This window comes from Neoarius graeffei, chromosome 1 (assembly GCF_027579695.1).
Source record: "Neoarius graeffei isolate fNeoGra1 chromosome 1, fNeoGra1.pri, whole genome shotgun sequence".
NCBI classification, from domain to species: Eukaryota; Metazoa; Chordata; class Actinopteri; order Siluriformes; family Ariidae; genus Neoarius; species Neoarius graeffei.
This window is the reverse complement of record NC_083569.1, coordinates 95,369,116-95,392,351: the sequence shown is the minus strand read 5'-3', so window position 1 is coordinate 95,392,351 and position 23,236 is coordinate 95,369,116. Positions and strand designations below refer to the sequence as shown.

The 23,236-nt window shown below is 42.2% G+C and overlaps 1 protein-coding gene across 1 annotated transcript in view; it reads right to left on the bottom strand.

Annotated features, from left to right (window-relative positions):
* LOC132885528 (obscurin-like) overlaps nucleotides 1-23,236 on the bottom strand; it is a 607,458-nt gene that overhangs the window by 561,311 nt on the left and 22,911 nt on the right. Inside the window, exon 4 of the mRNA XM_060920272.1 lies at nucleotides 22,760-23,023. Within this exon, the coding sequence (XP_060776255.1) occupies nucleotides 22,760-23,023 (264 nt within the window). The remainder of the gene's footprint in view (nucleotides 1-22,759; nucleotides 23,024-23,236) is intronic.

The following is a 23,236-nucleotide window of genomic DNA, read 5'->3' as shown; positions in this document are numbered from 1 at the left end:
TGTGAGGCAACAGTGCTAACCACTACACCGTGTCACCACATAAATTATTAATTTCTCTAAAATTATTTGAGCAAGAAATTTTATTTTGCATGAACAAACATATTAAATACTTTTTTATTCCAGTTGCGATTGTTTGAGACTACATGGGAAGCCCTTAAACATCTCACTGCGAATCAGAGATTTGCTTGGAGGCTACAGTGGTGGTATAATTTGTAAATATTGCAAAGACATTGAAAGTAAAAAGTGCTGTTGGATTATTTCTGAAATTTGTTGTTTAAGTCTAACTAAATAGCTTTCACTTCTTCAGCTAGCAGCTTAGCAACTTTTGGCAGGAAATGGCAGACAATACGAATGTTGATTTTACATTACATTGCATTACTGGCATTTAGCAGACGCTCTTATCCAGAGCGATATACAACATACCCAGAGCAGCCTGGGGAGCAGTTGGGGGTTAGGTGCCTTGCTCTAGGGCACTTCAGCCATTCCTGCTGGTCCGGGGAATCGGACTGGCAACCTTTGATTTGATTTTAGAAAATAATTTTGATGCTCATACTTATTAGAAAATTAAAGAAGAGGGCAGAGATTGGTTTCGAGTCATGGGGAGATCCAGTGTTGACATGAAAAGCATAAGAACATAAACTGAAGAAATGTATTACCAACAGTTTTGAGGTCATTTGTTTGTATTTTCTGAATTCACAAATCAGCACGATCAAAATAAGCCAATATTCATGTTTTTTTCTTTGTGTTCATCATTTTTATAGCTCGCAGAATTCCGAATAGCTAATTGCAAACTAATTTTCCAAGCTGATTAAAAAATTTCTGAAAAGAATTAGATTGCAAACGTACATCTCTAGTTTCCATGGTTTAGAGATATTTAAACAGTAAAAAGCAAAATGCTTCCTTTCATTGAGTCCAAAGGGTTAAATTACATTGTAAACAACAGCTGATGAGCCAATTACAGCCGATGACGTGTTCACTGCATAGCCATGTATACACAGTAGGAGTCCAATCTTTGTGATTTATCTCTGCAATCCACCTGTTTTTCCTGCAAGGATCAACTGTGCAGCTGGACTCCTGTAGAAAGACGGCCTATCATCATGACTGTACACCCAACAGCACAGCATGAATTTATCATGATTTTTTGTTTAGAATCACACAATGTTTGTTTCCATTCAACATGGCGGTGAACTCGCTAAACATACTATGATGATGTCACGTGCATAGTCTCCATAGACTACCTGCAGCATTGACATATATATGGGATTAAATTAATGCCAAAAAGATTTTGAGCTTGTGAAATGATGTTTGCATGTGTAAAAAGTTTTGCTGCTGGTGAAATATTTCGTGCATGTATGAAAAAGTTTTGTGCACACAGATATATTTTTTGCTCTGTACAGTAAATACATATGGTAACCTGGCAAATAAACAAGACTTGTAATACAGTGGTGTAAAGGGAAACAGAATTCTGAGGGGAATGGAATCAACTACTTCACCATCTCCCTCTGCTTTCTAACAACAGGAGCAGCTACCGAGCCTTATCAGCAAGCTACAAACTTGGATCAGTGCCATTTGGACGTTTATGGCCCTTTTCCACTACCCTTTTTCAGCTCGCTTCAGCTCACTTCAGCCAGACACGGCTTGTGTTTCGACTACCAAAAAACAGCACGACTCAGCTCGCTTCAGCCCTGCTTAGCCCCTAAAACTCGCACGGTTTTGGAGTGGGGCTGAAGTGAGCCAAAGCGAGCCGAGTGAGGCTGGGGGCGTGAGCAGACACTCCCCTGTGCACTGATTGGTGAGGAGGAGTGTCCTCACATGCTCACACACGCACCGCGAGCATGCTGGGATCTGTAAACACTGTAAACCCGGAAGGAGAAGAATTATGAATTACGAGAATTTCTGAAGCCTTATGCGCCTCGCCTCATCTATACGCTCTTGCCAGTATCTGTTGGCGTTGTCGGTGACAACAAGCCACAGCACCAAGACCAGCAACACTAACGACTCCATGTCCTCCATGTTTATTGTTTACTATTCGGGTCGTGAGACTACCGCTTAAAAGCTCACTGATGTCACTGTTTGCGCCGCTTAATGACATCACCTGACGTCCACCCACTTTCGCTAACTCCACCCAATGTGTCCACCCACTTCCAGCCAGCACGGTTCAGCGCGGTTGTAGTCGAAATGCAACTCCAACAGCCCCACTCAGCTCGGCTCAGCCCAACTCAGCACGGCACGGCTCAGCCCGACTCAGCCGCGTTTGTAGTGGAAAAGCAGCATTAGTCAAAGAAGTCAGCAAAACTATAGAGACTGATCTAAACAATGAGGTTGTAACTTTTCCCTGCTGAAGATCAGTGGAAGCAGCTCCAGAATGGTTTCTGCTATTTGTAAAACATTTTCAACTGTGATGGGGCAATAGATGGTAAACACATCAGAGTCCATGCCCCAGTCATGATCATAGTAGTAGGAACTTCCACAAAGGATACTTCAGTTGTATCCTGATGGCTGTACATGATGCCAGAGCATCCATCCATCCATTACCTGTAGCTACTTATCCTGTTCTACAGGGTCGCAGGCAAGCTGGAGCCTATCCCAGCTGACTATAGACCCTTTTCAGTCACGTGACCTTCGTAAACGCGACCACCATTTTGGACATGTAGCGGACTTCGGCTCGAATTGGTTTGAATGCGAGGAAGGCGACAAACGGAGAACATACAAGAAAAAGGAGCGAGATGCAGAAAACACCTTCGCTATCCAGCGACGTAGGGCATTTACAGGGCGAGCAGAGGGAGAGGTATTTTCAAAAATTGAGGTTAGCAGGCTTAGAGAGCGACGTTTATCTGCTTCCGCCTGGATTGTTTACAGACGTACGGAAGTACACGAAGCCCTCGTCTTTACCTGACTTCAGCCCACATGATCTTTATACCTATGTCGTTAAAAACCCATCGCCATACACAGGTATTGATCTGAAAACTCTTGTTTTGAACACTTATTTGTAGGCAGTGCTTAATTTGTAAAGTGGGAGGTCCCGGAGCGCAGAGGATGAGTGGCTCCGGTGCGGAAAAAAAGAGGGGGGGAGGGGGGCGCGGCGCTGCGCTTCTGGGCATGTTTTGTAATAACACTGCAAATTAAGTTCATCTGCAGATATTTTGTGGATGTCGTTTCATGAGAGAAATCACCAAGACAGATATCAAAATCAGACATTAACACTAAATAAACTTGCATTTTTTAATTTAATTATTTGTTATTGTTTTTTTTTTGTTACATAGTCAAAAGAGGTGTCAGATCACCGGATCCAGTGTAAATAGCTGCCGGAGCCAACGCCCGAGGTTCCGGAGCGCGCTCCGGCTTGCTCCCCCTCAAATTAAGCACTGTTTGTAGGACACTGCCTCTGATCTGTCCTACAGTCTACCAACAGCAAAGGAACACAACGCTAGCTAATGTCGTTAGCTAATAGCTACTACAGAAGAACAAAGAGGTTACAATGGGTTATTTTAGCCTATTTGGTTACACACTCGCCGCCACAGAATGTTAACAGCAATGTAATGTCTTTTCTGGCTAATTTTATTCGTCTTACCTCCAACAAAGTGGTCACTACACAAGCGCTGGTATGCCGAGGGCTGCCAATCTTTCCTCTTTCGATTACGTTCATTATGTCTTATATTGAATATTGTTGTTTTTTTCTTTTTTATCAGACATCTAATTTTTTAGGTTTGTTTACCTGACATGTTTCGACGTACGACTGTCGTCTTCCTCAGAGTGTCACCGGATGTTATTGGTGACGCATCTTTTATCAGCTGATGTTTCCGAAGGCATGGCCTTCCTGTCTGGATTGACAGGTCGGTCACGCCTTCTACTGTCAGTTCGTCCCCTGCAAGATGGCACTCCAGGTATGGGAGAGCATGTATGCTCTCTCATCTCGGTTGATGGTCCTCGGACTTCACTTACGGATCTCTATGGCCTCCCTGATCCAGCGCTGATGTTTATTATCTTCTGTGCGGATGACTCTGGCATTCCCCCAGTCCATAATATGATTTTCCCTTTTGCAATGATCTGTTATGGCTGACTTATAATTTTCCTGTTGTGCCTTTTCTTTTATTGTTCGGGTTTGTCTTGTAGCTGTCTCCTTTTCGCACTCTTTCTTATGTTCATTTTTTCTTGTGTTGAAACTCCTTCCTGTCTCCCCAATGTAAGTTTTATTGCATAATTGGCATGGGCTCTCATATATGGTGTTGCATCTGTTGTCCGGATGTATTCTGTCTTTGGGATGAACCAGGATCTGACGGAGTGTTGTGTATGGTTTGACAGGTGTGTTAATGTTGTGTTTCCTCATTGCTCTTTGAATGTGTTCCGTTATTCCTCTGATGTATGGTAATGTCACTACTCCCCTGTGTTCTTGTTTGTTGGTCTGTTTTTTTCTCTTTCTTCTGTGTTTTATTGTTTTTGACCTGTTCCGCCCCTTTGGATATTGCCCATTGTGGATATTGACATGCCTTCAGTGCGTGTTGTATATGTTGTTCTTCCTGTTCTTTGTCCTGTGCATCTGTAATTATTGCTGCGCATTCATGTAATGTTCTAACTACAGATATTTTGTGCATTATGGGGTGTTCGGAAGTCCAGTTTAAATATTGGTCGGTGTGTGTGGGTTTCCTGTGTACTTTTATTTTGATGTCCCCCTCTTCTGTGTGATGTATTTTTAAATCCAAAAATGCTATTGACTGCTCCGTTTCCTCTTCATGTGTGAATTTTATATTGCCGGTATTGTCTATAGTATTGAGATGGTCGGTAAGTTGTTGAGTGTATCCCCTCTTTACTTTTTCCAATATGTCGTCCACATAACGTTTCCAGAGTGTTGGTCTGTATTCCGCTGGTATTGTAGTGAGTGCTCTCTGCTCCAGGTCTTCCATGAAAAAACCGCACATGATAGCTGATAGTGGGTCTCCCATGGAAAAACCTTCCTTTTGTCTGTAAATTGTGTTCCTGAACTGAAAGTATGTGGATGTGGCGATGAATTGAAGGAGTTGCGTAATGTCTTGTACAGTGAGGTTTGTGCGTTTCTTGAGCGTCCTATCTGTTTTTAATTTGTCTTGTACGACTGTACCTGTATGGTGGCTTCTGTGGGTGTTCTGGTGAAAAGAGATATGACATCGTGTGAAATGAAAACTTCGTCTTGTTGCATTTTTATATTTTTTAGTTCTTCTGCCAGTTGTTTTGAGTTTTTGCAGTGTTGGTCTGTGAGTCCTAGTAATGGTTTAATTATTTCGGTGAGTGCTTTTGATAGGTTGTATGTCACTGAACCAATGCTATCTACTATGGGGCATAATGGTGTTCCTGGTTTGTGTATTTTTGGTGTACCATAAATCCTGGGGATGACATTGGCTGTGGGTACTAAATGATTATATGCCTGTTTATCTATTTTATTTTCATCGATTAACGGTTTGAGTAATGCTTTAAGTTTCTTTTTCTTGTCTTCTGTTGGGTCTTTTCTTAAAGGAACAGTCCACCGTACTTCCATAATGAAATATGCTCTTATCTGAATTGAGACAAGCTGCTCCGTACCTCTCTGAGCTTTGCGCGACCTCCCAGTCAGTCAGACGCAGTCAGACGCGCTGTCACTCCTGTTAGCAATGTAGCTAGGCTCAGTATGGCCAATGGTATTTTTTGAGGCTGTAGTTAGATGCAACCAAACTCTTCCGCATTTTTCCTGTTTACATAGGTTTATATGACCAGTGATATGAAACAAGTTCAGTTACACAAATTGAAACGTAGCGATTTTCTATGCTATGGAAAGTCCGCACTATAATGACAGGCATACTAACACCTTCTGCGTGCTTCTGCAGCGCATTGATACGGAGCTCAGATATCAATGCGCTGTCAAAGCGCGCAGAAGGTGTTAGTATGCCTGTCATTATAGTGCGGACTTTCCATAGCATAGAAAATCGCTACGTTTCAATTTGTGTAACTGAACTTGTTTCATATCACTGGTCATATAAACCTATGTAAACAGGAAAAACGCGGAAGAGTTTGGTTGCATCTAACTACAGCCTCAAAAAATACCATTGGCCATACTGAGCCTAGCTACATTGCTAACAGGAGTGACAGCGCGTCTGACTGCGTCTGACTGACTGGGAGGTCGCACAAAGCTCAGAGAGGTACGGAGCAGCTCGTCTCAATTCAGATAAGAACATATTTCAGTATGGAAGTACGGTGGACTGTTCCTTTAATATCTCGAAGGCATTGTCACTGAGTAATTCCACCATTTTGTGTTCTTATTCTTCGGTGTCCATGATAACTACTGTTCTGCCTTTATCTGCTGGGAGGATTGTGATGTCTTTATTTTTTGCTAATGTTGTCATGGCTTTGGCTTCCTGTTTTGTGATGTTGCTAGGTGGTGGTTTGGCCGTTTTCAATATACCAGCTATTGTGTTTCTTAGTGCTGCTTTTTGTGCCTGATCCTGTATTTTCTCACATGCTAATTCAGTTGCCAGAATGAATTCATCGTGTGGTATATTGTTCGGTGTGACAGCGTAGTTGAGTCCTTTTCCTAGTGTACTGCATTCTGCTTGTGAGAGTTTGTACCTTGCTATGTTGTGGATCCATTTTTCGTTGATGTGTGTGTGCTCCGGTTCTGCCTTCTTTTTCTGTGTGATGAGTTTTTCCAGTTTTCGGATTTGTCGGGTTTTTGTCTTGGTGAATTCCTGCTCGTGTATGTCTGCCAAGTGTCCGTGTATTGCTAATTCCATTTCCTTGTTCTGGGGAAACCGGCGTTTGAAAGTTTCCATCTCCCTATGTAGTTCGCTGTTGATATTGTTGAGTTTGTCAGTTGTGCACCGTATCTGTTCTTTTACCAGAGTCATCCGCACTTTTCTGATCATCTTCTCCGCGTTTCTGGTTGGAATCGGGTTCTTCATGTTCAGGCTGGCCGGTACGACTTCTTCATCCCGGCAGCGCAGATTGAATCTCAGGTGGTTTCTGTAGCGTGCCCGTTTTCGCGTCAATCTTTCAAGGCGGCGAAACTCCTTGATGCTTTTATCTCCATAACTTATTCTTAATCTTTCGATTACGTTCATTATGTCTTATATTGAATATTGTTGGTTTTTTCTTTTTTATCAAACATCTAATTTTTTAGGTTTGTTTACCTGACATGTTTCGACGTACGACTGTCGTCTTCCTCAGAGTGTCACGGGATGTTATTGGTGACGCATCTTTTATCAGCTGATGTTTCCAAAGGCGTGGCCTTCCTGTCTGGATTGACAGGTCGGTCACGCCTTCTACTGTCAGTTCGTCCCCTGCAAGATGGCACTCCAGGTATGGGAGAGCATGTATGCTCCCTCATCTTGGTTGATGGTCCTCGGACTTCACTTACGGATCTCTATGGCCTCCCTGATCCAGCGCTGATGTTTATTATCTTCTGAACATGAACGCGCAGCAATAATTACAGATGCACAGGACAAAGAACAGGAAGAACAACATATACAACACGCACTGAAGGCATGTCAATATCCACAATGGGCAATATCCAAAGGGGCGGAACAGGTCAAAAACAATAAAACACAGAAGAAAGAGAAAAAACAGACCAACAAACAAGAACACAGGGGAGTAGTGACATTACCATACATCAGAGGAATAACGGAATGCATTCAAAGAGCAATGAGGAAACACAACATTAACACACCTGTCAAACCATACACAACACTCCGTCAGATCCTGGTTCATCCCAAAGACAGAATACATCCGGACAACAGATGCAACACCATATATGAGAGCCCATGCCAATTATGCAATAAAACTTACATTGGGGAGACAGGAAGGAGTTTCAACACAAGAAAAAATGAACATAAGAAAGAGTGCGAAAAGGAGACAGCTACAAGACAAACCCGAACAATAAAAGAAAAGGCACAACAGGAAAATTACAAGTCAGCCATAACAGATCATTGCAAAAGGGAAAATCATATTATGGACTGGGGGAATGCCAGAGTCATCCGCACAGAAGATAATAAACATCAGCGCTGGATCAGGGAGGCCATAGAGATCCGTAAGCGAAGTCCGAGGACCATCAACCGAGATGAGGGAGCATACATGCTCTCCCATACCTGGAGTGCCATCTTGCAGGGGACGAACTGACAGTAGAAGGCGTGACCGACCTGTCAATCCAGACAGGAAGGCCACGCCTTCGGAAACATCAGCTGATAAAAGATGCGTCACCAATAACATCTGGTGACACTCTGAGGAAGACGACAGTCGTACGTCGAAACATGTCAGGTAAACAAACCTAAAAAATTAGATGTCTGATAAAGAAAAAAAACCAACAAATGCCAATCTTTCCTGTTTATGGCCGCTATCCATCTTCTCCGTCGGGATCTGATAAAATGATAAACCTTGCCTTGTTTGTTGATGGTTACTACATCCAGGTGCACAACAATATAGTGGCATGATGGAAGTCTTGCTGAAAATAAACACTTTCTTTGCTGCCGTTCCTCAATGCTGGCTGTGGTAAACTACTGGTAGTACATGTCCAAAATGGCGGCCGCGTTTGTCGTGATGTCACGTGAAAAGGGTCCATAGGCAAGAGGTGGGGTACACCCTGGACAAGTCGCCAGGTTATTGCAGGGCTGACACATAGACACAAACAACCATTCACACTCTCATTCACACCTACGGTCAATTTAGAGCCACTAATTAACCTAACCTGCATGCCTTTGGATTGTGGGGGAAACTGGAACACCCAGAGGAAACCCACGCAGACATGGGGAGAACATGCAAACTCCACACAGAAAGGCCCTCGTCAGCCGCTAGGCTCAAACCCAGGACCTTCTTGCTGTGAGGCGATGGTGCTAACCACTACACCACCGTGCCACCTACAAATGAAGTCATGTTTTCAAAACCTTATTTCAGTAAAAGTATGTAAGTATTATCAGCTTTGGAAATTCCCCTTATTGAGTTCAGGACAGAGTCAGTATAATCACAGAAAAATTTTATGTCCCCTCCATGAAACAAATAATCAATAATGTACTAGTTAAGCTGTAATCGTTTTGCTGGAGGCTACAACTATTAGCATGATGAAACCGTGTGAAATTATAACCAGTGTTATGGAAGCTAGTTGGACAGATTATGGAATATTGTCATTGTGGCAGCAGGGACTTGGTTGGGCATCAGCTGTGGACGGAGAGGAGGCAGGGAGAACCAGCAGGTAACATATGATGAGTCTCACTCTTGTCAGATTACTGGGAATTTATTTTTGTGTCTTTCCTGTGTTCTTTCATGAGAAGCTGCAAACCAGAGAGAGAGATGAACAGCGAGCACTCTGTGCGTGTGTGTGTGTGTGTGTGTGTGTGTGTTAGAGGCTTCAAAGGCCCACGGTAACATCCTTATTTTTGTTACAACTCTGGGGTGAAGAACTTTAGTATGAAGGGTTTTTGTTCGCGTTTTGTGAGGGACAAGGCTGTGAGGGAGAAGGCTGGAAGAGAGAAGCCTGGAAGTAGGGAGAGAGTGTGAGCACTGAACAAGTGCTCAAAGGGGCAACACCTGGGTATGAACCTGAAGTTTCAATAAAACCCTCTTCTCTTCTCCAAGTTTGTGCCTGCATGTATCTTTATTCAAGGGGAATACAGAAAATTTACTTCACAATCCAACAGTGGACTGTTCGCTGTGGACAGAGAGAAGGTGTGAGAGAATTTTGTCTCAAGCTTGTGGTTTTAAACTTCAGAATGTGTTGGGATTCCCGGCTTTCTGTCTCCAAAGGCAACAAAAGGTGTGAAGATCTCTGTCTCTGTATCCACAGTTATACTTTTGATACATTGTTGACTTGGTTAGAAAGACTGCTGTCCCATTTCAATATTGCATGAGCCTCACACCTCCAGTCACACACTGGGGACACGGACACACACACACACACCCTCACACACAGACAGACACACACCCACACCCCACATACACAGACACACTCCCACACACACACCCCACATACACAGACAAACTGTTTTAGCTTGCTACATTTTTTTTGAGAGAGAGAGAGAGAGAGAGAGAGAGAATGGTGAAAATGTTGTATTATTTAGCATGAATTTACGATTAACATACTTGGGAGGTACACTACCGTTCAAAAGTTTGGGGTCACTTTGAAATGTCCTTATTTTTGAAAGAAAAGCACTGTTCTTTTCAATGAAGATCACTTTAAACTAATCAGAAATACACTCTATACATTGCTAATGTGGTAAATGACTATTCTAGCTGCAAATGTCTGGTTTTTGGTGCAATATCTCCATAGGTGTATAGAGGCCCATTTCCAGCAACTATCACTCCAGTGTTCTAATGGTACAATGTGTTTGCTCATTGCCTCAGAAGGCTAATGGATGATTAGAAAACCCTTGTACAATCATGTTAGCACAGCTGAAAACAGTTGAGCTCTTTAGAGAAGCTATAAAACTGACCTTCCTTTGAGCAGATTGAGTTTCTGGAGCATCACATTTGTGGGGTCGATTAAATGCTCAAAATGGCCAGAAAAATGTCTTGACTATATTTTCTATTCATTTTACAACTTATGGTGGTAAATAAGTGTGACTTTTCATGGAAAACACAAAATTGTCTGGGTGACCCCAAACTTTTGAACGGTAGTGTATTTTAACATCAAGGTCCTTTCAGCTGAGCCTAAATACATTTTGAGTTGAAATGTTTCGATGACCTCAATGTGACCATCTTGTGTTCTCCATTATCATTGTAAAGGCATTTGGCATGACAAACAGACTCGTCATTAAGTAGTAAAACTCTTAGAATGCCATATGGTGATTGCTAGTATGTCAGTTTTCTTTTGAAAAATCATGGGAAATATGTTTTATCCAATGAGAATTCCCATATTGGAGCAGCCAATCAGAAGTCTGTGTTTCAAACAAAGACAGCCCTTTTACAATGATTTTAATAGGAGCCACCATTTTGTTTTGGTGTGGTCCTTGGGCGGGTCTCCCAAAAAAGGACCCGACTTAAAAACTAAAGGAAGAAACTTAGACTTCAGTGTTTTCCCAGAAATCACTCAGGCTTGCATTGTTTCTGTGCAATAAAAGCATTGATGGCAACTTCTTTCATGGAAGTATATTTTTTGGCTACTTTTGAGATATAGACCTCCACGACAGAGGCAGGTAGAAACAGCAGGTAACATGTGATGAGTATTTATTCATTTTTGTGTGTCTCTTGTGTTCGTTCAGGAGAAGCTGGTAGTGAGAGAGAGTGAGAGAGAGGTAAACAGCCTGCGCTGTGTGCATGCAGGCTAAGAGTAAAATTAACTTGCTGAATGTGAAAGGAAGCAAAATACAACACACCTTAAATTGTCACAAGCCTGTCTCGCATTCCCTCATTTCCCCCAAACCATGTGCAAAAGCATAGCAAGCAACACAGGGTAATAATCATAAGTGTTATACTAGAGATTACATGGCTACATACATTTATTTTATTGTGTTTCTCCTCTGATTTCACTAACTGCATTAGTCCTGTACAAAGTTGGAGGTAAGAGTTTCCCCCACTCCCCCTACCTCAGGTTTCCAATGGAGAGAGCTGAGGTCAGCCTGTACCCGGGCCCCCTCCCCATCTCATACTTCTGCAGAGGAAATAGCCTGCCGAGCTCACAAACTAGAATCAGGACACCCACTTCAACAGGTTAATTGACCTACACGGTGACGTGATATCACTAATGCGCAAATGAGTGACAGAAAACTGATCACACAAATGTCACCATTCTGATTTTTTTCCCCTGTGTGCGCCCCTGCCCACATCACTCATAACTAAATCTGCCACTGGTGCCTGACTTTGAACAGTCAAAACAAACTCACAAAACAATAGTGCAAGAATAAGAGTACTGCAGGAACACAAGCAGTTCTGCGTCCGTGTGTCTATTCATAACACTGTTGCTTAATCTCCTCCATCAATCACTTTGCACAATCTGGAGGCAGCTCCTTAAGGAACATGGTAATGTAATTTCCAAAGCTGCTGTATATATTCTGGCCTACATGCTCCTCCTGGGCTAGCTTCCTCCCTCTTTGGAGTGTAGGCATTCTGGATGAGGTAGAGGGAGTAGAAGTAGGTATTCAGGACGAGGTAAAGGGCTCAGAGGGGGTCTTGGATGAGGGCTCAGATGTCGAGGTAGATGGGCCAGGTGAAGGACCTGGATCAGATGTCAGGCTTGGTGAAGGACTGCTGATGACCTCTTCATTTGGCGTCAAGAACCACAGTATCATGTTAACACCTGGCACACAATGTGATTGTTGATATCTGATGCATGTAAAATTTGAAGCATTTTAGCTCCTAAACTCAAACGCAGTTGGTGCTGGCATTAATATGAAGTGAAGCAACATTCTGATTTCAGCTTTGCTGAGGCGAGAGGCTAGATGTAAAACAGCATATTATTCTTTGGAAAATTGATCTCAGTGGACCAATGATTGACAAAATTGCTTAGCCTGCTCAGGTGTCTGATAACCACTTGATAAACACACCATCAGAACTGTCCAAATCAGTTTTTCCAGCATTTTACGTAACCATCTCAGACTTGTTTCCATTTATTTTTGGAGGTTTCTACATCAGGTTTTAAAATGGTACTGATCTCTCCCTGACTGTTTTGACAAAAAATATTTGTTACTATGCGGCAGCAATGTGGGTAATTGCAGACTTGGTCACTCTGCTTGTCTTGAAAACTTTCACCCATGTCACTGCTGGCGTGCCTATTGACCCAGTCATGTCACATCCCCATTTTGTCCCAACACTGCCCCAACTGTTCATGCATGTACTGCTTCTTGCAGATACATAGTGTTAATTTTTGGGGACGTGCGAAACAGACGCACCAAACGGACTTAGGATGGATATGTGAGGCAGCCAGGCGCGCCGACGGGGGGACAAACGGGTATGTTGTCCCGGGCCCAGGAATGGGGGGCCCAGAACTGGGCTCTCATGAAGTTGCGATTATTTTATTTCATTTCAAAATGTGTTGATTTGGGGGAGAAATGTGCTATATTTGCATTCAATAAATGATTTCTAGATCTTTTGCCTTTATTGTCTTTGAAAAAAGCGTCAAGAACCCCCTACCACCCCTAATGCAAAAATGGTTTGGTCTGACTCTTTGATTAAGGGGAAAAAAACGACATCGTTCGATCATAGCGCTTCGACAATCAGCGTGCGTGCTATTTGCCAACATGCACAAGTCAGGAGCACAGAAAAGAAAAGAGAAAAAGAGAGGAAGAAACCAAGAGACTCAGGGGCTCACTGCATAAATATTTTAAAAAAGATTCGGATGATGCAGCAGGTACTAGCAAAGGCAGTGGGGCAGCTGAGCCAGGTAAGACCAGTGTTGGGCACGTTACTTTCAAAAAGTAATTAGTTATAGTTACTAGTTACTTTTCCCAAAAAGTAACTGAGTTAGTAACGGAGTTAGTTTGTCATAAAAGTAACTAATTACCAGGGAAAGTAATTATTCCGTTACATTTTGTTCCCCCTCAAAAAAGATCAAATTCAATTAGTGTAATCATAATAAAAGTGAATGTTAAATGTGTTTAATGACTGAAATGGACACTTAACAGAACCAATTAGTAAGGTTATCTACACTATATTAATATTTTTGTGGGACAATGTGAGATAAGACATATATCAAATTTAATATATTTTTGTAGTTATTAAAATTGTTACTAATTGCTGGCCACTGACGAGGCTTTGTTCCTCGACATAATGTGCATTGCACGTAAACACTCTTGCCTTTTATTTCAAGTAATGGCTGTATTTCCAGTGTGAAAGCGCAGTGTTGGGCTGACCGCTCGCTATCGCTCTGTCTTCCGATTGAAAGTGCGCAGTAGTGCAGTAGGCGTGGCCTACCTACGTATGTTGTCCAAATCTACTCTGATTGGCTTACTGTGCCGTTGTCTCGTGTCTCCCCGCCCCACACGAAAGCAGAGTAAAGAAAGGCTGAACTAGCAGCGTGCTAGATGAGAACAGCTTTAATAAAGTAACGCATAATATTTTATTGTAAGTAACGGGAACGGCGTTATAACGATGTAAAAAGTAATTAGTTAGATTACTCGTTACTAAAAAAAAAAGTAACGCCGTTAGTAACGCCGTTTATTTCTAACGCGGTTATTCCCATCACTGGGTAAGACACAGACAACTTTTTCCAGCCCCGTAAAGTAACCCCAACCAAGGCACGCGTGGCACGCAATTCATGTTACAAACGAGGGGAGAGCAAGTCACACTGAACACCATATCAAACACACAGGGCATTGAATCATTTCATAACCACAACGGCTTAATAACATTGTGTTTCATATATCTGATTGAAGCTAAGAATATTCACATTAGCCCAGGGGCGCAGATAGGATTTTTGAACTGGGGGGGACTGAGCTGTCAGCAAATGGTTCCATTTTGTGTGTAATATATATATATGTGTGTGTGTGTATATATATATATATATATATATATATATACACTACCGTTCAAAAGTTTGGGGGCTCTTTGAAATGTCCTTATTTTTGAAAGAAAAGCACTGTTCTCATCAATGAAGATCACTTTAAACTAATCAGAAATACACTCTATACATTGCTAATGTGGTAAATGACTATTCTAGCTGCAAATGTGTGGTTTTTGGTGCAATATCTCCATAGGTGTATAGAGGCCCATTTCCAGCAACTATCACTCCAGTGTTCTAATGGTACAATGTGTTTGCTCATTGCCTCAGAAGGCTAATGGATGATTAGAAAACCCTTGTACAATCATGTTAGCACAGCTGAAAACAGTTGAGCTCTTTAGAGAAGCTATAAAACTGACCTTCCTTTGAGCAGATTGAGTTTCTGGAGCATCACATTTGTGGGGTCGATTAAATGCTCAAAATGGCCAGAAAAATGTCTTGACTATATTTTCTATTAATTTTACAACTTATGGTGGTAAATAAGTGTGACTTTTCATGGAAAACACAAAATTGTCTGGGTGACCCCAAACTTTTGAACGGTAGTGTGTCTACATGTTATTTCACCTCCCTCACTGCCATCACCAGGAACTACCTGCAGGCCAGGACAATGATAACATTTTAACATAGCCTATGGAAATCCAAAGTTTACACATTATCATCACGCACAGAAATTGCAAAACTGCAAAACTAGTTTTAAAACCGCTAAGTTCCAACTGTTAACCATAGCGAGAGGCTGGGCTACGTGTGTGTGTGTAAAGTGTAAACCAGTGCATCCTGACTTTCTAACTATGCCTGTGTGTTGCGTGAGCGGCAGTCAGTCAACAACTCTTCGCAAAGTTTCCTTATGAAACAATATGCTCGCTGAAATTATGGCAGGGAACGCCAGATTAAACATTAAAACTGCCTTCTGAGCACTGTATCTACAGGCTGCCACCGAAAGAAGGAGGCTACCAGAAAGGCATCTCTACTCCGTACGATTTTACTTTCACTACGACATTACTTTGAACAGACTATCAAAAAATTGCAAGGTGATATGATAAAGTAAGGCACAGTTTACTTACAGTCGTTGTTTTTTGAAAAAACGATGCAATCGTTTGCTGCCTTTTGGCACCCTTCATCATGCCGTGTTGGGGTCCTGAACTAGGAGGAGCTGTCCCCGATATACCTGTCAAACTTGTGGGTAACCATAGCAACCAAGCTCAAGCTCGCAACCTGTGCAGTCTGCGCAGTTGCAACTATGTATGTATTTCGAGGACCACAATGGAAATAAGTATTTTTACTTTTTGTGTTATCCTCCGCAATATTTATATTTATATGTTCACGTTATGTATACAGTGGTGCTTGAAAGTTTGTGAACCCTTTAGAATTTTTAATATTTCTGCATAAATATGACCTAAAACATCATCAGATTTTCACACAAGTCCTAAAAGTAGATAAAGAGAACCCAGTTAAACAAATGAGACAAAAATATTATACTTGGTCATTTATTTATTGAGGAAAATGATCCAATATTACATATCTGTGAGTGGCAAAAGTATGTGAACCTCTAGGATTAGCAGTTAATTTGAAGGTGAAATTAGAGTCAGGTGTTTTCAATAAATGGGATGACAATCAGGTGTGAGTGGGCACCCTGTTTTATTGAAAGAACAGGGATCTATCAAAGTCTCATCTTCACAACACATGTTTGTGGAAGTGTATCATGGCACGAACAAAGGAGATTTCTGAGGACCTCGGAAAAAGCGTTGTTGATGCTCATCAGGCTGGAAAAGGTTACAAAACCATCTCTAAAGAGTTTGGACTCCACCAATCCACAGTCAGACAGATTGTGTACAAATGGAGGAAATTCAAGACCATTGTTACCCTTCCCAGGAGTGGTCGACCAACAAAGATCGCTCCAAGAGCAAGGCATGTAATAGTTGGCGAGGTCACAAAGGACCCCAGGGTAACTTCTAAGCAACTGAAGGCCTCTCTCACATTGGCTAATGTTCATGAGTCCACCATCAGGAGAACACTGAACAACAATGGTGTGCATGGCAGGGTTGCAAGGAGAAAGCCACTGCTCTCCAAAAAGAACATTGCTGCTCGTCTGCAGTTTGCTAAAGATCATGTGGACAAGCCAGAAGGCTATTGGAAAAATGTTTTGTGGATGTATGAGACCAAAATAGAACCTTTTGGTTTAAATGAGAAGCGTTATGTTTGGAAAAAGGAAAACACTGCATTCCCGCAGAAGAACCTGATCCCATCTGTGAAACATGGTGGTGGTAGTATCATGGTTGGGCCTGTTTTGCTGCATCTGGGCCAGGACGGCTTGCCATCATTGATGGAACAATGAATTCTGAATTATACCAGCGAATTCTAAAGGAAAATGTCAGGACATCTGTCCACGAACTGATTCTCAGGAGAAAGTGGGTCATGCAGCAAGACAACGACCCTAAGCACACACGTCGTTCTACCAAAGAATGGTTAAAGAAGAATAAAGTTAATGTTTTGGAATGGCCAAGTCAAAGTCCTGACCTTAATCCAATCGAAATGTTGTAGAAGGACCTGAAGCGAGCAGTTCATGTGAGGAAACCCACCAACATCCCAGAGTTGAAGCTGTTCTGTATGGAGGAACAGGCTAAAATTCCTCCAAGCCGGTGTGCAGGACTGATCAACAGTTACCGCAAACGTTTAGTTGCAGTTATTGCTGCACAAGGGGGTCACACCAGATACTGAAAGCAAAGGTTCACATACTTTTGCCACTCACAGATATGTAATATTGGATCATTTTCCTCAATAAATAAATGGCCAAGTATAATATTTTTGTCTCATTTATTTAACTGGGTTCTCTTTATCTACTTTTAGGACTTGTGTGAAAATCTGATGATGTTTTAGGTCATATTTATGCAGAAATATTGAAAATTCTAAAGGGTTCACAAACTTTCAAGCACCACTGTATGTTTCTATTGCGAAATAAATCAATAAAAAAAAATGTACTGCTGTGCACCTCAATAAACCGAATGGTAATTAGTCTTTTGATTTTTCCGTGAGGTTTGCCTTATGCAAAGGAAGACAGCATAGACGTTTTTCCTCCCTATAAGTGGGGGGGGGACCGAACAAGGTGAATTTAAATCTGGGTGGGACGAATCCCCCCCCCGTCCCCCCCTCTATCTGCGACCTTGCATTAGCCCGCAATCATATCCCGCTGTTTCTCGAGCGGTGTGTTCTTCTCTGCTTTTCACACTGGACAGTACGCACGCACACACAACAAAAGTCCGGCGCATTGCATTTTGCACCTGAATAGTTGCAGACTAAGGAAATGTTAAAACTGTAAAAATGTTGAAATGCTAAAATGAAATGGTTGTTGACCGGTTGAATGGTTTTTGAATACCTGTCATTTAAGGGTTGGAGTGAGTAGAGACTGGGATGGGGGGGGCCCCATTCAGAGCATTTTGTCCCGGGCCCAGCCAAAGCTGTCAGCAGCCCTGGAGGCAGCCATCATGTGCATGTGAACACACAGTATAAAGGAACTATTGCCGCTTTTCCACTACAAACGCGGCTGAGCCGTGCCGTGCCGAGTCGAGCTGAGCGGGGCTGTTGGAGTTGCATTTCGACTACAACCGCGCTGAACCGTGCTGGCTGGAAGTGGGTGGACACATTGGGTGGAGTTAGCGAAAGTGGGTGGACGTCACGTGATGTCGTTAAGCAGCGCAAACAGTGACATCAGTGACAGTGGCGGAACAAGTCAGAGCCGGGCCGGGGGCGGGGCAAATGACCGGGCCCTTTATTAAAGCTTATCATAACATCATTTTAAGCTACAAAATGTCCGCAACTGCAGTGTTTACCAATTTCAACACTACCGGGTGCAACTATGTTATTTAGTACATCAAGTCCTTCAAACGAACATGTAACTCAGAAACAAAAAACATTAGGATACTGTACATGGCTCATAATAAAACATCAATAGCCTATACTGCGCACATTATTTGAAGGGCATACGAATGAGCGCTCAGAGGTTGCAACGGTGACAGGAAGAGTCAGAAATAAAAGGAGGGCGGTGCAAACCTCACTGAATGCACTGTGTTTACCAATTTCAACACTACGGGGTGCAACTATGTTATTTTGTACATTTAAGTCCTTCAAACGAACATGTAACTCAGAAACAAAAAAACATTAGGCGACATACTGTACATGGCTCATAATAAAACATCAATAGCCTACTGCGCGCATTATTTGAAGGGCATACGACGAGCCTTGCGCTCCGCGAACTCGTCCACGATGCTCTGTATGTCACTGATTCAGTGATCTTTTAAGCGGTAGTCTCACGACCCGAATAGTAAACAATAAACATGGAGGACATGGAGTCGTTAGTGTTGCTGGTCTTGGTGCTGTGGCTTGTTGTCACCGACAACGCGGACAGATACTGGCAAGAGCGTATAGATGAGGTGAGGCGCATAAGGCTTCATAATTCTTGTAATTCGTAATTCTCCTTCTTCCGGGTTTGCGGTGTTTACAGATCCCAGCGCGCTCGCGGGGCGTGTGTGGGCATGTGAGGACACTCCTCCTCACCAATCAGTGCACAGGGGAGTGTCTGCTCACGCCCCCAACCTCACTCGGCACGGCTTGGCTCGCTTCAGCCCCACTCCAAAACGGTGCGAGTTTTAGGGGCTAAGCAGGGCTGAAACGAGCTGAGTCGTGCTGGTTTTTGGTAGTCGAAACGCGAGCCGTGTCGGGCTGAAGCGAGCTGAAGCGAGCTGAAGTGAGCTGAAAAAGGGTAGTGGAAAAGGGCCATAAATCTGATCCATTTTTTTTTTCTGGCATGGCAGCAGTACGTTGCCATAGGGAAGTAATGAGAATGGACCATGCTAGAATCTTTTGCCTTCTGACTGGATGGTCAGTAGGCAGTGTGCTAATTGACTAGTTAGTAGGTACATAATTCTGGGAGAATAAAAAACTGCCAAAATTTGTATTTGTAACTTGAATCACGCAAGCTTGTAACTTCAATGTCATGCTGTGCATGAAGGTAGGAAATTTGTGTGTCCATTCAAAACTTTACATGTGTACAAAAGATGTGTGTGTGCAAAAGCTTTTTACACATGCAGAAAATATTTATACAGCAGCAATTTTTTTTCTTTTTACGCACATCACAAGCTTAGAATCATTTTGACATTAATTTGATCTCATACATAGACAGTTATGGAAACAATTTAGAGACCACCACTGGTAATCAAACTTCAAAAGATGTATATTAATTTTTTTCAACACTGTCATTGCCAAAATTCTCCCACTAGTTTATCTCTGAAATAAATTTTTTTTATTAAATCTATATTGAGATATTTAATTAAATATATATTGGTGCATCACAACAGGAAGGTTCTGGGTTTGAACCTTGTGACCAACTAAGGCCTTTTTGTGTTGAGTTTGCTTGTTCTCCCCATGCCTGGGTGGGGTTCTGCTGAGCGCTCTGGTTTCTTCCCACAGTCCACACACGTGAATTAGATCAACTGACTACTCTCAATTTCCCATATGTATGAATGTGAGTGTGAATGGTTATTTGTCTCTGTGTTAGCCCTGCAATAGATTGGTAACCTGTCCAGGGTGAAGTCACCTGGGTTTGATTCCAGCTTCCCCCGTGACCCTGATAGGTAAGTGATTTAGATCAGGGCTTTTCAAAGTGTGGGGCGTGCCTCCCCTAGGGGGCACCAGAGTTCTTCGGGGGGGGGGCGCAATGTGAGGAAAAATAAACCAGAGTAAGTTACTATTGCGGACATTTAGCGAACTTCAGCTAGCCTTTGCCAGAGACAAAATGGATTGATTTTTAGTACCTAAAGCTACAGTGAGTGAGGAGACAGAGTCTGGGCCAAGCAAAAAAAGAAGGAAGTATGACCACGATTATTTAAAGTTTGGATTTTCATGGACTGGATCTGAAGATGCTCCACTGCCACAGTGTGTTGTCTGCCAAGAGGTGCTAGCTAACAATGCTATGAGACCATGCCGACTCCGGCGTCATATTGAGATCAAACACCCAAGTTTGGTGACCAAGACCCGGGAGTTTTTTGACAGGAGGCTAAATGAACTGCGGTCACAGCAGAAAGTAATTCATACTTTTAGCACTGTAAATGACAAGGCACAGATGTTTAAAATGTGTAAAAATAGATGTTTTCAAAAAGCACAGATGTTTAAAATGTGTAAAAGAAAAAAATAAAAATGTGTACAACAACCATTTTCTAAAATACGAATGGAACATTAAGTATAGCAACAACAAAAATTGTACAGTAAAAGGGGGGGGGCACTGTTGTTTATTTGCTCTCTGAGGGGGGGCTGACTCTCCCACACTTTGAAAACCCCTGATTTAGATAAGAGATTGATGGATGTCTTGATAGAATGCACATATGAAGATAGATGTCAAGTTGCACAAACATTATGTGCAAAAAAAAAAAAACGCTATTAGAGGCAGGAGGAAAAAATGCTGTTATAGGCAGGAGGCAAGTGTATATCAACAATGCAAAACTCGTTCTCACTGTCCATAACGAATAGTAGTAATAGAGGAAGCCTCAATGCTAATCAAAAACAACCGTTTGAATCAATCAGAGATTTTCTTGCATTTGAAAGCCCATCAAAGCTCTTCATAGGCAAGCTCTCTGCAAACAGTGACTTGGAATATAAGTAAACCATGCTGATCCAAATACTCATGGATATTTAGCACAACACAAATGCAACGTTATATGCAATGTGTACAATAACGGTGTTCATTAAAAGTAAATGGCATCATTCTATTTGCATATTTCTCAAACCGCAAATGAACACATCCTTTCGTTTGTGTAATCAATTTACATACATGTTACCAGCTGGTGAGAAACAGGATTAACCAATCAGGATCATTTTCCCCATTATTGCTTAGAAGCTCTCTCACTACACCGAGCTCAGGGATAATCAAGGTGACAGTCAATAAGGTCCCACTGTTTATTGCAGGAGGAGAAATAGAACTAGGCCTGGTTTTATCAGATAAAATGTCATTTCCCCTCTTACTATAATCTTATTTTTTATCTAATTTCATTGAAACTGCCATAAAGTTTATTGAATGTTATTAATGTTATTAAGATTGGTTAATAATAGATCATGCTTTTAATAATTAAAATAGCGCATGTCATCACTGCTCCTGCTGCTGTCTGGCTTCCACCAAAATACCCTTCTCTGTTGCGCGAGTCTGTTACCCAACATGCTCTTGTGTTTTGGTGGCTTGCATGAGCATGATGTGCGACAGAGTCACACCACAAAAGCAATGTTTGCCCTGTCATCAGGAGATTGTCAGTTTGAATCTCAAACTCACTGTTAGGCCACAGCCATCAATGGCCAGGAGGCCAAGAGAGCAAAATTGGTTCTGCTGTCAAAGAGGAAGCAGTGGCATACTCTCTCTACAGACAGGGAGGCGTGGCATACTCCTATCAGCAACAGTAGCCAATCATGGGTGTCTATCAGCTGATGCATACAGAGTAGAGTGGATCGCGCTTTGCTCTGAGTGTGTGATGCCACTCCCTGATATTACATGAGCTGCAGGTTGAACAGATGTAGTTACTTGGCTTCAAGTGCTTCAGAGGAAGCATGTGATAGCCTTCGCCCTCCCTGGTTGGTTGCTGTCATGTGATAGCAGAGAACTGCCTGATGAGTGGGAAATGGCCTCCCAAAGAAAACCCCGAACATAACAATTAGCATTAATTTGCACGATTGGATGGGTTCCCTTTTAAATCTGGTTTAACTCTTGTCATGGAGTTTTTCCTTGTCACCTCTGACTTGCTCATTATGCAAGTTAAAAAGTTTAAAATTTTATATCTGGATTTGTATAAAGCTGCTTTGTGACAATGTCCATTGAACTGAATTGAGATTGTCGAGTATATTTCCTCATCCTGCCCTGTAATTAATTCCTATGCTACTCATTAGGAGGTTATGATTATTTGTGGATAGTTCGCTCACCAGGTGACAAAGCTAGTTATGCAGACCTACAGCAACAAAAATATTACTTATCAGAGGAAACATCAGTGAAAACTGTCACCTGCTGCTTGAAAAGTTTTAACACAAAATATTGCACAAAACAGTACACTCATAGGGAGCGATTCTACCAGTTTACTATGGGGTGCCAAGTGTCACCGGGCCCATTTCATGGATGAAATGCATTTCGTCCATCACGGAATGCATTTCGTCCATCACGGAATGCATTTCGTCCATCACGGAATGCATTTCGTCCATCACGGAATGCATTCTGTGATGGACGAAATGCATTTCGTCCACGAAATGGGCCCGGTGACACTTGGCACCCATAGTTTACTCATCCCCTCAGGATATCAAGATGAACAAACTTACCTGACACAGACAGGCGAACAGGATCACTCTTTTCTGTGCTCTGTGGGTCACCTACAGTCCAGTTACCCATGCAGGTAAATGTAGCCTCATCATTCACCATAAAGGTGTATTCACTTGTCTTTATAGTAGAAATTTCAGCTTCATTCTTGAACCAGGTGTAAGTCCACTTGTCTTCTCCCTTTATTTCACATTTAAGGGTGACATTCTCTCCTCTGAATACTTCTGTCCCACCAGACTGCAGTGTGAGTGTGGCCTTTAGCTCTCCTGTAAGAACCCAAAAATGAAAGACGTCTCTGATTTACAGTCTTTGACACTTTAGGAAGATTGATTACATTCCACTGGTCTCAAATTAAGAATGCATTTATCACTTGTTATTTTACTAATTTTGAGCCATTTGTTTTAATCATCTATGAAATGAACAGGCCGAGTTTTATGTACATATTGAAGGCAATTTTTTTTTTTAAATGCAATAAATGA